Source organism: Jaculus jaculus, chromosome 1 (genome assembly GCF_020740685.1).
Source record: "Jaculus jaculus isolate mJacJac1 chromosome 1, mJacJac1.mat.Y.cur, whole genome shotgun sequence".
NCBI lineage: Eukaryota > Metazoa > Chordata > Mammalia > Rodentia > Dipodidae > Jaculus > Jaculus jaculus.
This window is the reverse complement of record NC_059102.1, coordinates 277424003-277440048: the sequence shown is the minus strand read 5'-3', so window position 1 is coordinate 277440048 and position 16046 is coordinate 277424003. Positions and strand designations below refer to the sequence as shown.

At 50.5% G+C, this 16046-nt stretch overlaps 1 protein-coding gene across 4 annotated transcripts in view; it reads left to right on the top strand.

Moving 5' to 3' along the window:
• Positions 1-15640, top strand: part of Wwp2 (WW domain containing E3 ubiquitin protein ligase 2) — a 201199-nt gene extending 185559 nt beyond the window's left edge. For 2 of the 4 annotated variants that reach the window (XM_045141797.1, XM_045141798.1), the window contains exons 11-24: positions 1391-1445; positions 4454-4535; positions 5067-5195; positions 5532-5607; positions 5860-5931; positions 6155-6243; positions 8349-8508; positions 9981-10114; positions 10437-10577; positions 11247-11367; positions 11888-11992; positions 13053-13149; positions 13335-13407; positions 13855-15640. In XM_045141797.1, the coding sequence (XP_044997732.1) occupies positions 1391-1445; positions 4454-4535; positions 5067-5195; positions 5532-5607; positions 5860-5931; positions 6155-6243; positions 8349-8508; positions 9981-10114; positions 10437-10577; positions 11247-11367; positions 11888-11992; positions 13053-13149; positions 13335-13407; positions 13855-13954 (1434 nt within the window). In that variant the 3' untranslated portion in view covers positions 13955-15640. Of the gene's footprint in view, positions 1-1004; positions 1303-1390; positions 1446-4453; positions 4536-4729; positions 4753-5066; positions 5196-5531; positions 5608-5859; positions 5932-6154; positions 6244-8348; positions 8509-9980; positions 10115-10436; positions 10578-11246; positions 11368-11887; positions 11993-13052; positions 13150-13334; positions 13408-13854 lie in introns of those variants that run through there. The other 2 variants (XM_045141799.1, XM_045141800.1) reach the window with 2 other exon arrangements.
• The last annotated feature ends 406 nt before the right edge of the window (positions 15641-16046 follow it).

Sequence of the window (16046 nt, the reverse complement as noted above, 5' to 3'; positions counted from 1 at the left end):
GAGACAGTCTGAATTAGAATGGAGTTGTGAGCACATCCAAGAGCTTGGTGGTAATAGACCCTAAACTGAGGCCAGCTTTCCCCCACTTTGCGCAGTTTCGTTCATGCTGTGTGGTAGGAGGCCCTCGGCTGAAAGGACCTCTGTCCCATCAAGGAACCTATGGCTTCAAAACTTAAAAGCCTTTGTTGGAACTTGCTTGGAAGAGGAGCCTGTATTGCCACCTTGGAAAGAACGTTTCTCTGTCCCTTCAGTTGGGGGTGGAGGGAGGGTTGTAAAGGGGGTCCGTGGGCAGTGGAACTCCACCAATGTTTGCTCAAGCTGAGACTGAGCCCCATTCATTCTCCTGCCCGTGTGTGGCTCCGTCACCCCCAGACGGGGCCAGTCAAGCCTGCAGCCTAAAGTCTGCATTTAGAACTTGATCCCCTAATATGATGATTAAATTTTAGTAAGTGAAATAAAATGTTTCAGAGGAGGGAAAAAAACACTAGAGAGAGAAGAAGTAGTAGAACAATACTTGTTTTATTTAACTATGAAAAGTTTTTGACTGAACCCTCATTTCTTGAAGGGTAAGAGAACTCTCCATTCACTGAAGCTCTTCCCCAGGGAACTCAAAGCAGAATTGAGGCTGAGGGTGGTGGTAGGGGGAGGGCACTAATGTAAACAGTGACCCTGAGGACCTGGAGCCTGTTGCCCCTTCTTTCTCCCCTCTCCCCTTCTCTCTTACCACCCTACCCCACCCCAGCCCCACCTCCCTAAACACAGAACACTGAACAACTTCAGGTTCAGGCAGGGGAAGAATAACGGTGCTTTGTGAAGGGGAAGGAAAACATTCCTGGGGGAGGTGAGGGGCTTGGGGCATGAATGTGCCCTCAGTCTGGGTGGATGCTGTATACCCTGGAGGGAGGTGGCTGGAGGAGGGCTTGGCCCCAGCCAGGAAGCCCTGGGCGTGGGCAGGGCTTGTGGGAATGATTTCATTGGAAAGGCCTGCGGTATTTTTTCCCCCGTCCTGTGTGTGGTTCTTGGAGAAAGTTGGAGGTGGTGGGGATTTCAGTTGCCTTAGCTGCTGGGAGCGGGAGCTGAGCAGAGGTTGGCCGTGAACTGGTCAGGCAGCCCTGCTCTGGAGTCCTCTTGCTGTGCCCAGCTGGCTCCTGCCTGGCGCTCTGGCCTTCCATCCTCGGAGCACTGCTTCCTCCTCCTTGTTCCACTCTGAGCAGAGTTCTTAAATTAAAAAAAAAATCGTTGAGAGGAGCAGATGCCACCTGAAGTCGTGCTGCATCCTCTACCAAATCCTGAGATGTGGAAGTGAGTTGTTGGCATTTTTACTTTTATTGATTGATTGATTTTTAACCAGTGACTTTGTAAACCTCTGTGTTCTGTTTCTTGTGTTTAGTCTTCAAGCACTTCGTCTGACCATGATCCCTTGGGCCCCCTCCCTCCTGGCTGGGGTAAGTATTAACTTCAATTGTATGTCCTTGGCCTTCTGTGTGGCAGTCACACCCTGTCCCAATCTCCTGCATGCCCTCCATTCCTCAGTCCCAGCCCTTGGTTTCCCATTAAGGTCTCCTCCAACATACCCACTGGGGATACCCAGCTAGAGTTATGACAGAGATGGAGCTGGTAGAATGAGAGAGTGGCTGGACTCCCCTGGGCCACTGCAGCAGCTATGTGCCACAGCTAAAGAAGTGTCCCTATGAAAGATGCCCCCTTGAAGCTTTGGGACTGTTGGGTTTAGGTCTTGAGTTTCAAGGTGCCTGCTCGGACAGCTGTACCGTCAAGGAGATGTTTTGATGTGCCTGATCTCCTTGTAGGCTTCTTTCAGCTCTATGACTCTGGCTGGAAAGAGCCAGTTAACAAGCTTTTCTTTGCTGCTAAGATGTTGAAAGATTAAAGCCTGATTTTGACAAGTAGAGCCATTATTGTGTGACACAGCTGTGAACGAGGCTGCAGGGAAGCAGAGTTGAGTGCTGGGTGGTGATGGTTACAGTGCAGGACCATGCTGGCTCCTCCTTGTCACTAGTAGCTACCTCTTACCCCCTCCTTTGCCAGCAGAGTTAAGGGGCAGATTGACTCAGGAGAGATCACAGGCTTTACAGCTATTCTAGGTAGGAACACTTTTCAAAAAGGTGTCATTAGAGATGGTGAAACTTGGGACTTTATGCAGTTATCTGAGTTGGTCACTATTTTGTTTAACCTTGCAAAGAGTCCCTGAGCACCAAAGGGGTCAGTTTTCATAGGAATCTGCATGTGGTCGGTTTAATTTCTTAGTTAGGGCAGCAGAAGACAGTGCTGGTTTGGTAGTGTTCACAGATGGTATTAACTGGGTGAGTGCACCCCCTTCCAGAGGTGGAGAAGCGCCCCTGTGTTGCTGACAGTGACAGCAGGGCATCTACTCGGGACAGGCTGCTTTGGGGCTTGAGGATGAGCCCTCTTAGTACAGACGTAGTTAACTTCTGGCAGTAATTTCAAAGGTTCTGTCAGCTCTTTCAGACCACTGAGTATCACTTAGTGAGATCTACTCCGTTCCAGAGTGTCAGCAGGTCTCTCCATCCTAGTGGAGATGGCAGTGAGGTGCCTACATGTATTTTGATTTTTCAGCTAGGGCATGCTTAGGCACACAGATGACCTGCCTGGCTTCTTGGACTAGCAAAAGGTCACTGGTATCCCAGGGATTGTTGGGTTAAACACAAGGGTAGGATTCTGACACAGGCATGGGAAACACATTAGGCTGAACATGAATAAGTAAAGCTATTTGGTAGCCAGTGACCCTCAAGCAGGGGGCTGGAGTCTCTTTCTGGCCTTGCCCCAGCAGGCAGTGTGGCTCAGCCAAGTGAGTTTATTTCTGTAGCAGTTTTGCTCCATGATGGCCACCAGTAAGGGCAGTTGTGGAGATTTGAAAATAGCTCCCAGGTGGTAAGTGGGGGAGCATGCAGAGTGGGACTAGAGGATCCATGGTCAATGTCAGTGCCGTTTATGAGCAGTCAGAAAAGCCACAAAACAGTAATATTCCAAAGGTAAGGAAAAGAGCATTCTAAACTGGGCATGGTGGCCCTGGCCTCTAGACCCAGCACTGTGGGAGGTGGAGGCAGTAGGATCACTGAGCCTGTGAACGCAGGAAACAACATTCTGCTTAAAGGCCAAGGGACCTTGAGTCATAAATCTTTGGGGCTAGAGATTGGTGTTCTCAGGGGATGGGAAGAGCAGACAAGCCAAAAGATAATGGCACCAGAGGTGTGTGTGCTGGTGTCTTGCCAGCTATAAGATTCCAATTCTCTTTCTACTGCTCTAATGGCAATCCCTCACACACTGGCTGGGGGTTGGAATATTGCATTCAGAGCCACAACTGCTCCTGGGCAGCCCTGACTTGGGTATGTATATGTGATGAATGCTTCCAACTCCATTTGCCCCTAAAGCCAGGTAGAGCTATTGGTACTCACTGAGAGACTCTTCTTGTCCTCAGGCCACAGATCACACAGTGAGGCTGCTCGGTAAATACATAGAGAGGTCTCCAAGCAGGGGCAACACCAAGAAAGATGGTCCTGGCCTCAGACCCAGTGAACTGGACCTGCCTCCCTCCCCCTAGCTTGCTTGTTGGCCTTGTCTTTGGATGAGCAGCCAGGGAGGTTATAGGGCTCCTGGGCTGGGTGGAAACCTCCAGGGAGGTAGACAAATGCCTAGACTACTGTAGTCTGATTTAGAAAAGGGGAGGGAGGCAGTGCAGTATCTGGGAATTCTTCTTGGTCAGGTTTTAGGTTCCCTGTCACATATGGAACTGACTACCATTTCTTTCTTTCTTTTTTTTTTGGTTTTTCGAGGGAGGGTCTCACTGTAGCCCAGGCTGACCTGGAATTCACTATGTAGTCTCAGGGTTGCCTCAAGCTCACACGATCCTCCTACCTCTGCCTCCCGAGTGCTGGGATTAAAGACGTGTGCCACCACTCTGACTACCATTTCTTTAATGTGTTCATTGTGCTGTAAAAGAGGAAGAAGCATTAGTATTCATGTTGTTGGAACAGAAATAGTTTTGAGGCTTGGGAACTTCCTGGGAAAGGTGACCTTGTTGGGGCTTGAAGCTCTGTCCCTAGTCTTCCTCCCACCCATCAAGAGATGTTGGGTTACCCCTGGGGCAAGGCCTCCGTGCTGCACCCAGCTGGATGTCTTTATGCCTTGGTTCATCAGGGTACTCCCTTCAGCGCTGTCACATCACACTTCCCCCTTGGCAGGCCAAGTGACCATGGGAGTTGGAAATGTGTCTATCTGTCCCAGACTCTACAACAGGAAAAGGGCCCTTTGACCTTTTTCCCAGTGACAAATGGGAAGAGCCAAGCTTTGGCCCTCCTAACCTCCCCTAGCAGGTTGGCTACCACCTTGGGCACCAGCTCTCATGAGCATGCAGGAAGTGGGAACTGAGGAACTAACTACATGGCTCTGACTGTACTCTCTCCTTCTGTGGCAGAAAAGAGGCAGGACAATGGACGGGTGTATTACGTGAACCACAACACACGCACTACCCAGTGGGAGGACCCTCGGACCCAGGGGTGAGAACTCAGGCTGGGGCGGGAGCCAGGCTTCTGTGCAGCCCCAGCGTTGGCCTTTAGTTGCATTTGTCCCACTGATGCTAGGGAGAACTTCAGTCACACACAAGTGCCCTGAGACTCTCAGGACATGTGGTAGCTTAATAAGAACTTAATAGTTAGTCCTTCCTAATGTGTATAGATAGTGTACCCATGCTGTTGAGAATTCGATTGTAAAAAGGTTGGGGCACCTTCACCCTTACAACCATGGAAGCAGGAGACACTTGGTGTCTCAGGATGGCTGGGGTCCATTCATGCCTACATCTTCTAGGGCTGGCATTTTGGCCCTAGGATAGTAAATGACCCCTTTTTACTCATGAATTAGTCCTCATGATTTGTGTCATATCAGGAGCATACGCTGGGGTACTCCCCCACCACACACATATCATTCAAAGGACTCTGCAGAGCCTGGTGAAAGCAGAGAAAAAGCAGCACTTTGGGGACTTTAGTTCCCTAAGCAGAAGCCAGTCTTCCACACCTTTTCTGTGTTTCCAGGATGATCCAGGAGCCAGCCCTGCCCCCAGGATGGGAGATGAAATACACCAGCGAGGGCGTGCGATACTTTGTGGATCACAATACCCGTACCACCACCTTTAAGGATCCTCGCCCTGGATTCGAATCAGGGTAAGAACCTTTATGGCCTCCAGCACCATCAGTACAGCCCCAGCCTTCCTGTTCAGCGTGCTCTGGGGACCACCATAACGTGCCCTCTAGGGGTTGATGTAGATGTCACTGTAAAGGGGTTGTAGGAAGGGGGCTTTTGTACTTATTCAGAGCAGCACTAATGATGTTTCTCTAAAGCAAGAGGTTGGCATTGTTTTTGACATTCACTTCCTTTTTTGTATGACTGACTTTATCTTTAAATTCAAATAGCACCAGTTTCCCTAGGGCTAAAGACAGGATATTTATTCATTTTTTGAGAAATCACCCAGATTTTAGGACATCTTTTGTCCTTGATAGGACCAAGCAAGGCTCCCCTGGGGCCTACGACAGAAGTTTTCGGTGGAAGTATCACCAGTTCCGTTTCCTCTGCCATGTGAGTGCTGGTTTGGGGGCTTCTATGGGAGTGGGTTGTGGAATGTTTTCAGCCTGGTATCTTGGCTCAGCACAGACATTGGGATATGTGTGTTTTAGGTGGGAGCCAGATGCCTATCCCTCCCAGAGCTGGTTGTCTCTAGGAAGTCAGCCTCTGCTCCTGGAGATGAGAATGCTATGATACAGACGGGAGACCACACTAAACTGACAACCCTTGAGACCCTGATTTGAGGATTTTTTTTTTTTTTTCCAGTCAAATGCCCTACCCAGCCATGTGAAGATCAGCGTGTCCAGGCAGACACTCTTTGAGGATTCTTTTCAACAGGTTAGAGAATAATCGTGGTACCAGGAGCCCGGGCAGGCAGGAACTTTCTTCTCCATCACCTGATCTGTCTCATGGCCTGTCAAACCACACCACACTTTCCAAGACAGAGCTTTGCTGACCATACCTGCTGTATAGTAGACTGTAGAGTCTCCTGATACCCCACCCCACCCCATCCTGCCATGCTGGGCCAGGGGCAGGCTGGCCAGATGCCCTGTCTCCCCAGATCATGAATATGAAACCCTATGACCTGCGCCGCCGGCTCTACATCATTATGCGTGGTGAGGAGGGCCTGGACTACGGTGGCATTGCCAGGTGAGCTTGGGTGCCCAGAGGGTTGTATTGTACCCATTTCCCTTGACAGTAGTGCCTATGGCAAAAAGCCACCACCTCTTTACTCTCCTTCATGCCCTAATTTCTCCTGCATCTTCCAGACTATTTCATCTCCTGGGCTGGTGGCGTGGCTCAGTTAATGGAATTCTTGCCACATACATGCAGCCCTGCTCTTGATCTCCAGCATGGTAGTACAGTCCTCCAATTCCAGCAACCAGGTGGTGGAGGCAGGGAGATCAGGTTCACGGGCATTCTCATCTACATACTGAGTTTGAGGCCAGCTACATGGGATACATACATGAAACCCTATATCAAAAAGCAAACATCCAGGCATGGTGGCACATACTTTTAATGCCAGCACTCGGGAGGCAGAGTTGGGGGATCACCGTGGGTTCAAGGCTAATCTGAGACTACATAGTGAATTCCAGGTCAGCCTGGGCTAGAGTGAGACCCTACCTTGAAAAAACCAAAAAACCAAACCAAAACAAAGTAAAATAACAAAAGTCTTAAATACTTAATCTCTCTGGCCATTACTAATGGGTACTGGAATAGGCTCAGGTATTAGCCCTTTGGTTACTATGCCTGGGGAAGCTGGAGACTCTTGGGGAAGAGGTTGGTCATGGCTCTTTACTAGCCCATATGTCATTGTTTCTCCACTTTAAGAACCAGTCCAGCTACGTCAGTTGGCAGTGGCTGAAGATTGAAGTTCATGGGTATTCCTTAAAATCAGCCCTAGGCTTTCTTCCTTTTTGAGGCCGATAGCAGATGAAGTCAGGTATCTCTGAGCATGCCTAAACTCGTCATGATCCAAAAGCACTGATCCACTCTCAGGAATATGTCATGTACACAGGATCAACAAAAGTAAACCGGCTGATGTAACAGTAAAAAGGGCCAGCATGCTGTGTTGCTCACTCCACACAAGTTAATGGGCTGTCTGGGAAAATGCTGCCCTGGATGACAGGTAGAAGGTCCCTGGCAGAGAGCAAAGAGGAGCGCTTTGGCCATGGTGACCTATCAGCTCACTGACCTTATGATGGGGGGATGCCTTTTTGCTCGGTGTTGGGTTCACCTGCTTCTGGTCTGCTGTTTGCTGGTGGTGTGGCCTTCAGTGTTGACCCTGCCCTGCGGATGGATTGCTCTTTTTTCCGTGGTGACCTCCTCTTCAGGCTGGGCTTGGTGAGATTCTGGTGTGGCTTCCGCCCTGTGTGTCTCTCTCTGTGTCCTGCCAGTGGTTTTACCCTATGGTAGGTTACGTCATGCTGTTCTACCACAGGGTAGAACCACGGACAGGATACCGGGGCACCCTCTGCATCGAAGGACTCCGTCTACCCAGCCACAAACAGCCCAGCATCCAGGGACTGGCCCCAGTGGGACATCTCCCAGCCGGTTTAGCTCAAGCCCGAAAGGATTCTGAATTCTGACTTTAGAAGCTTGTACCTAGGGCACAGATGCCGAGGCAAGGGTGTTGGTTCAGATGAGTGCATGGAAGTCTGGGCTAAGGTGTGGTGATGGGCTATGGGGTGAGGGGAGGGCTATGTGTGAGGGGAGTAAAATGCCTGTGGTGGAGCTGGTGGGACCGAGGTTTAAATCTGAAAGCTGCATGGATCACCGAGCTTTCATGGTTCAGGTGAAAGCTGGGAGCATTGTAACATATGTTCACATTATGCTGCCTCCTCAGGTAGGGTGGAAGCAGGGTGGTTGCTCCCATAAAGCACCTTTCCAGAAATTTTATTACAATTACATTTCTGTAAGTCTATGATGCTTTAATATGATATTTTGTGCCACACACATCTGTGTATGGTAGCCTGGGTATGCAGAGCCCCTGTGCCATCAGAAGCTATTGTGACGTGAAGTTCTGGAATGCACCTCTGGGAGCTGACAGGCACACACAGGTTTTCCTGAATACTGTCCTCAGATGCTGTTGTCCTGGTTTGCCCCAGATTTGGGTCCTGCTGGCTTACCTACTGCCCGGGGCCCTGATCAGAGTCAGGACTCACATGTCCAGACTGCCTGGCACACAGCAGAGCGCCAGCTGCCATGCACATGTGCAAAGGGCTCCATTGTTCTGTCTCTCTCTCCCCTCACAGAGAGTGGTTTTTCCTCCTGTCCCATGAGGTACTCAACCCTATGTACTGTTTATTTGAATATGCTGGGAAGAACAATTACTGCCTGCAGATCAACCCCGCCTCCTCCATCAACCCCGACCACCTCACCTACTTCCGTTTCATTGGCAGGTTTATTGCCATGGTAAGGAGCTTGGGAGCCCCTTAGCCCTGGGGGTACCTCCTCCTCTCTTGGAATATCAGGGACTCACTGTTCCATTGAGACCTCTGGGGATGGGAGCACCAAGGAAGCCAGCCTTGCACAGAGGGCAGTACTGGCATAAGTAGTAGCCCTCATGGACCAGTGCACTCTCTCTGGGCCTCTGTCCTCTTCCTCACAGAATCCTAACCTGAAAATGTGAAAAGCTAGACATCCTTCTGACTAAAGCAGAGCGTTCTCAATGGCCGCCTGGGGTTATCAGAGAGTTTCTTGGGTTGATTGTGTAGTGTTTCCCAAGCAGAAGTCCAGGGACTTAAGTCCACAAGAGCTGTTGAGATGGTGGCCAGATGAAATGAAGCTGTAACTATCTTCCTATCTGTCTCTGAGAGGTGCTTCCACCTGTCATGAACCATAGATGGGAGGGAAGGTTTGGGAATGTATGAGAGCTGGGTGTGGTGTCATACGTCTTTAATCCCAGCACTCGGGAGGCAGAAGCAGGAGAATCACCATGAGTTTGAGACTACATAGTGAATTCTAGGTCAACCTGGGATAGAGTGAAACCCTACCTCGGGGAAAAAAAAATTAAAAAAGAAAAAGGAATGTGTGAGAGATGCTGGACCTTTGGGAAGGATATTAGAAACCAGTATGGGCTTAGACCAGAGCCCCAATAAAATGGCTGGCATAAGGGGGGAGGGTGGCTCTTAGCATCTGTATCTACCCTGTGAGGGTAGATACCCAACATTGAGCGGGGGAACATATGGGGCCACAACCCTGTTGTGTAAGTAGAGATGCCCCAGTGTCTCCTGACCCTCGGTGTCTTGCCTCCTCACCTGCTGGGAGGACCAAGTGTTCTAAAAGTTTGCCACTAAATATGACCCTTTCCAGCATCTAGAAGTTCTTTGCCAAGGTGCTGGCAAGGCCTCCGGAAGTAGGCACATTCTTCCTGGGTCTAGAGATCTGTCTAGTCCACCAGCCAGCAGGACAGACTAGTATGACCCTAGGCTGTTATTCACTGTTGGCCGCCAGCTTTATGGCCTTGGTGTCTGCATTATTTTTGGCTGTTTGTGCCACCCTCTTGGGGTGCCAGTGAGTCAGGGTTGCCACTTGGAGCTGTTGTTAACAACCCTTCCCTGGGAGTATGTGACAGATCTCTGTTAGACAGGGAACAGTCTGGCTAATGTGCTGGGCAGGCAATGGGCCTGCTCTGCTACTGGCAGTATATACCCTTAGCCTATACTGCCTCATGTGGCCTGCAGGGTGGGATGATAGTTTGTCCCAATGTCCAAATCAGGACAGAGGAACTAATTTCTGAATCCTCTGCTTTGGCCTCTGGGAAAGCTGGTTCTGTCAGAGAGGAGCAAGTAGCAATAGTGGTCTTGGATTAGAACATTCCTAGTCCTGCCTCTGGTGCTGTACTTTGGAGGATAAACCCCTTTGCTATGTCTTTCCCTGCTCAGGCCCTATACCATGGAAAGTTCATCGACACTGGCTTCACTCTCCCTTTCTATAAGCGGATGCTCAACAAGAGACCAACCCTGAAAGACCTGGAGTCCATCGACCCTGAGTTCTATAACTCCATTGTTTGGATCAAGTGAGTCCTGGCTTACCTGTGCTGAGGGAGGCAAGGATCCTTTGGGCCATATGGCACCCAGGGCCTTGGTTTCCCCTGCCCAGCCCCTGGATGCTTTACCTGCCATCAATAAGGCCCATGAAGATGAATGGCTTTTAGGTCTCCTGTAAGAATATTCTAGAAATTCCCCCTTATATCAGGAGATGTACCATGCTACTGATGAGGATCCTGAGCTACCTTGGGAAGTCCCTGGTACCTGTGGGTACCTTTGTAAGAGGCAGTGCAGGCTGAGGGTATATGCTGCTAAGATAGACATCTTTCTCCTTGGTCTTCTGTGTCCCAGAGAGAACAACCTAGAAGAGTGTGGCCTGGAGTTGTTCTTCATCCAGGACATGGAGATCCTGGGCAAGGTGACAACTCATGAGCTGAAGGAAGGTGGTGAGAGCATCCGAGTCACAGAGGAGAACAAGGAGGAGTACATCATGTAAGCGCCAGGCCCTGGGAAGGGACTGGGGAGAGGAGAGTGGGCCACAGAGAAAGAGTTTCCACTCTTGTCTCCGCATGCCCCCTTCAGCCCAGTCCCATATGGGTCTGTAAGTCCGTAAAGAATTGCAAGAACCTCCATAGATTGCAAGAACCTTCTGTTTGCTTCTGCCGTGGCCAGACATGTAATGACATAAGTTAGGGAACAGGAGTCCTAGGCCTTGCTGAAGAGCTCTGGGTTACTCTTGCCTATGGGAGACTTCCTGGTTGCAGGGAGCTTCTTTGAAGAGATTTAAAGCTTAGATGTTGTCATCGTTCCTGACTGAGAGGACTGCTGTGTCCAGTGTGCTTCTGTCTCCTGGTTCAGGGGTGCTGGGGCACACACCGATCATGTGCTTTTTGTAGGTTGTTTGTTCTAGTTCTTGACTCTCCACCCTTCTATGTATCTGAAGTTCAGTGAGCAAAGGTGGTGGGAGGAAGAACTGGTGTGGGCGTGGGGGTATCAGGGTTACTGTGAAGTTTCTAAGACTATCTTCTGTGCCTTCAGCACAGTGGCCCAGATATGTCCAAAGGCTACACAGTGGGTTTGTAACAGCTACAGCCACTGACAGGCTGCGAATTCATTAAACAGGGTGGCCTGGCTCCACCAGTGGCTTGTCTTGGTTTTCAGGCTACTGACTGACTGGCGGTTCACCCGAGGTGTGGAAGAGCAGACCAAAGCCTTTTTGGATGGCTTCAATGAGGTGGCCCCTCTGGAGTGGTTGCGTTACTTTGATGAGAAAGAACTGGAGGTGGGTGTTGAGGGTGGCTCAGACCCTGAGCTTTTGCTTCTGGGGTGCCCTTGCTCCTTCATGGGCACCCACAGAAAATCACCTGCCTTCTAAATCTTACACTTTAGCAAGCCAGAGTGTCAGGTGTCATCTAGGTCCGTGGCCCTACGCTGTCAGGACACAGTGCTAAGGGAGCAAGGGTGTGTTTTATTCATAACATTAATTTTTTTTTTTTTTTTTTTTTTTTTGGTTTTTCAAGGTAGGGACTCACTCTAGCCCAGGCTTATCTGGAATTCACTATGTAGTCTTAGGCTGGCCTTGAACTCACAGCAATCCTCTGCCTGAGTGCTGGGATTAAAGGTGTGGGCCACCATGCCTGGCTATTCATAGCATTAAAATGGCCAGGAAAAGTAGTGGGTATAATAGGTTTGAGACTCACCCTCCAGTGAGAATAGGAGATACTCTGTGGGCCAGAAGCCTTGTCTGGTGGGGGGGATGGTATGGGGTTGCTGATGTGGGCTCACTGATAATCTCTCTTCAGCTGATGCTGTGCGGCATGCAGGAAATAGACATGAGTGACTGGCAGAAGAACACCATCTACCGGCACTACACCAAGAACAGCAAGCAAATCCAGTGGTTCTGGCAAGTGCGTCCTGGGTCCTGTTCACACTGGGCTGGGGGCAAAAGTCTTGGCAGGGACATTTTAATAGTCATCCAAAGGATGCAGGACCTAACTAGAACTTGGGTATTGCTGACATGTTCCTCACCTCCCCACTTGGCAGAAGCTAAGGATAGACTCAGCTCTGGGCAGGATGGAGGGTGTGGGGCTGGACTGTGGCCAGCATTTGTGATGGAAGTTGTCAGTGGTCAGGGCCACTCCTGGAGGTTTGGGGAGCCTGCAGGCAGGGACTCCAGCTGCCATTGGCCATATGGTTTCCTTTAGCCACATCTGTAGTAGGCGTGTGACTTCAGAAAACTCGTGAGCTCATCATCCTGGATAGAATGACTGGATTCCCTGTGTGCATGGCTTTTGCTCCTGGTATGAAGTACAGAGTACATAGAAAGAAGATGTAGAAATCCTTAGTATGTGTGTATATGAACTTTTGTGGAGGTAAAATTCATATAGCATACAATTCACCATCTTGAGTATCTCTACCTCAGTGGCTTCTGGGACCTTTACAGCTTGTGCAATTATCACCACAGAACATTCATCTCCATCTCCCCTAAAGTCACCAAACAGTCACTCCATCACTCCTACCCTAAACATATTTAAATATTTATATTTATTTATATATGCTATGGAGGCAGGCAGGGAGAGTATGGTCATGCTAGGGTTTCCTGCCACTGCAAATGAACTCCAGATGCATGTGCCACTTTGTGCATCTGGCTTCATGTGGGTACTGGGGAATCAAACTCAAGTTGTATCATGCTCTACAAAAAAGCACCTTTCACTACTCCATCTCTCCAGCCCCCCCAAATTATTTTGTAAAGCACAGCCTGGACAGGAAGAGGATTCCTGGCCCAAGGTATCCCATGGGCCTGTGGGAGTATTCTGTAGATATATCTGCGTAGACAAAGCATTTTTGAGGTTTCCCTGATGGTTGCCTTTCTCCCCTGTCCATTGTGACCCCTGCCACTGGCCTGGAAAGCTTCAGCAAAGCTGGGCTGTGTGGGTCCCCTGACTGCCTTGATTTGTGGAGTTGCAGGTGGTAAAGGAGATGGACAATGAGAAAAGGATCCGACTACTACAGTTTGTTACCGGAACCTGCCGCCTGCCTGTTGGGGGATTTGCTGAACTCATTGGTGTGTTTTCCTTTGTCCTCTGGTGCCTTGGCTGAGGGAAAGGACAGATTGAAGGGGGGAATAGGACCTCATGTCTTCTTGGAAGCAAGTTAGGGGGAAGGGAAGAGCCATGTGGGTGGAAACACGGTCCTACTTTAGGAAAGGCAGGTTCTGTTGACACAGGTGTGCTTTACCTTGGATAACAGGAAGCAATGGACCTCAGAAGTTCTGCATTGACAAGGTTGGCAAGGAAACATGGCTGCCTCGAAGCCATACCTGGTGAGCACCTTGGTTTGGGTGGCAGGTGGTGGAGCACATGGGCAGATGGACTCCTCACACTTCAGCTAGTAGGACAGCTTTACAGCTGCTCTGCCTCACTGAGGCTCTGGTCACATTCCCAAGGCCCTGGGAGTTGGTTTGGAGAGGCGTAACTGACAGGTCCACCACTGCCTCAGACCTGCCTGTGTTACATATGGAAATAGTTGCACCCCAAGGCAAATAACTGCTGCCCCAAGTGTTCTCTGTACGTGTTTCCCACTGTTCTGTTCTGGTGATTCCTTGAGGGGCACTAAAGGCCTGAGACATTGTCTGGCTAGCCAGCTGCCATTTCACTGGAGCCACAGCCAAGCATGGGCTCTTTAGTGCCCTCTGCAGCCAGGCCAGGCAGGGTAGGACACCGGATCCCTGGTCTCCCAATACCCACTCTTTGTTCTCCCTTCCTCACAGTTTCAACCGTCTGGATCTCCCACCGTACAAGAGCTATGAGCAGCTGAAAGAGAAGCTGCTGTACGCCATCGAGGAGACTGAGGGCTTCGGACAGGAGTGACTGAGGCTGCCCCACCCATGTCCCCCAGTGTACATGTAGTCCTTGAGCTCTCCCTGACAGAGAGGCTGCTGGCTGTGCAGGCCTTGGGAGGTTCCCTTGGAAGGTGTCCCTCTATGGGACTACACTGTCGTGCTGGTGACAGAAGAGCCTGACTTCAGGAGGCCCTGTGGCCCCCTCTCTCCTACCAGCTGGTAGTAGCTTGGAATAAAGCCCCCAGCCACCTTTGGCTCCATCACCTGTTGCAGAGTCAGAGGACTACCCCTCTATAAAACTCACCCCTCTGCTAGGACCAAGCCTGGGTGTGTGTGAGTGTGTGAGGGAACGTGCCCTATCCCAAAGGTCTGCCATAGAAACTGGGATACTTAGGTGAGGAGATTGGCTGCTGGGGGTGGCTGTCCTGGACCAAGAAGGCCAAAGGTTACTCAGACATGTCCAACTTGTGTCCCTTGGGCCACATATGTCCCAGGCTAGCTATGAATGCAGTGTGACACATTTGTAGATGACAATGCTATGTTATAGCATCAAAGGTTGGATACCTCTTAAGTGTAAACTTTTCCTGGGATATGTGTGGAGCTCAGGTGTTAGGGACAGCTCTACACTGGGGCTGTCTTTGCTTCCCTCCCTGGTAGTGTACAGCCAAGGGGGCTGAGCAGCAAGAGCTCAGTCAGTGCCACCACTTTGTCCCATCCCAGCAGCAGAGTGTTGAGCAGGCCACCACCCTGGTGTTTATGGGAGGGAAACAGCAAGCTCCCTCAGGCTTTTTCCTTTGACATAAACTTGAAGCATTTGTGTATAGGGTTGCTTTCTGCTTTGTTCTGGGTATGCTTCTATCACTTTCTGGCAATGAGCTGGTGTTCTAGGAGTCCTGGGCCTTGAAGGGTCCAGCTCTTTGAGTCCATAGTTTCCCAAATGGCTGCTTTTCTTGGGAGCCTGCTTAGCAGTTTCACTAGCTCAGAGGCCCGGCCTGTGGCTCTGCCACTCTTGCGCTGAGCAGATAGCATTGCTAGAACCAGACAGTCATCAGCCCCTAGTGAAGGGCAGGTGGTCCTGGCTGGCCTTTCCTGATAGCCCCTGGAGCTCCAGGCACACATTCAGCTTAGAGAGTGCATGTAGCGTAGATTCAAGACTTTATCCGCATACAGGAAATGACATGGCTGAAAATTAGCAGAAGATCTCAAGCTGCTGCCAGCCTCCTATGAAGGGACTCTGCCTTTGATTAAAATCTTTCAGATGCTCAGCCCCTCTGGGGTGCTGGGGTAGTGACTGTGGCCCAATCCCTACTCTAGGGCAGGCCTCTATCACAGATTAGCTCCCAGCAGCCCTAGGCAAGCTCTGAAAACAGTCATGGGAGCCTTCCAAGGATAGCCTCTCTTTGTGCATCTCACCCTCATCGGCCCTGTGGAGGTGTACCCACGCCCCTCATGTTGCACATGCTGATCTGAGTGGCTCAGCTTGCTGTACTTCCTTGCACATGTCCCAAGAGCTACTCCGTGGGTGGGGGTACAAGCTGCCAGTGAGGTTTGGAAACATCTGGCTCACAGGTGTTCATGTGTGTCTGTGTGTGTAACTGAAGTGTCTATGAAGTGCGCTAGCTAGCACGGAGTTGGTCGCTGGGGGGGAGGGGTTGTAATGCCTGCCCCCTGCCTTGGGATTGCCAGTTTCTTGTGCAATAAACAATCAGCAGCAGTTTGGTGGTGATGGTGTGGCTGCCTACACACTCTCCTCTGAGCAAGAGAACACTGTGCCTTACAGGTCCCCCAGGTCCTCCAGGCTGAGGCAGAATAGCAATTCTGTGGCCTTCCTGGCTGTGCCCATATCCATGGTACCTTCACTTCTGGATTGGGTGGTAAATTCTTGTTCAGGGGCCACTGGCCTCAGCCCTGGTCACTGCCTCATTGCCCCCCCCTTTTTTTTCGATGTAGGGTCTCATTCTAGCTCAGGCTGACCTGGAACTCACTCTGTAGTCTCAGGGTGGCCTTGAACTCTCGGTGATCCTCCTACCTCTGCCTTCCAAGTACTGGGATTAAAGGCATGCGCCACCACGCCCGGCTCATTGTCACCTTTTGGCAGCAGTCACTGCATTGAGTGAGGA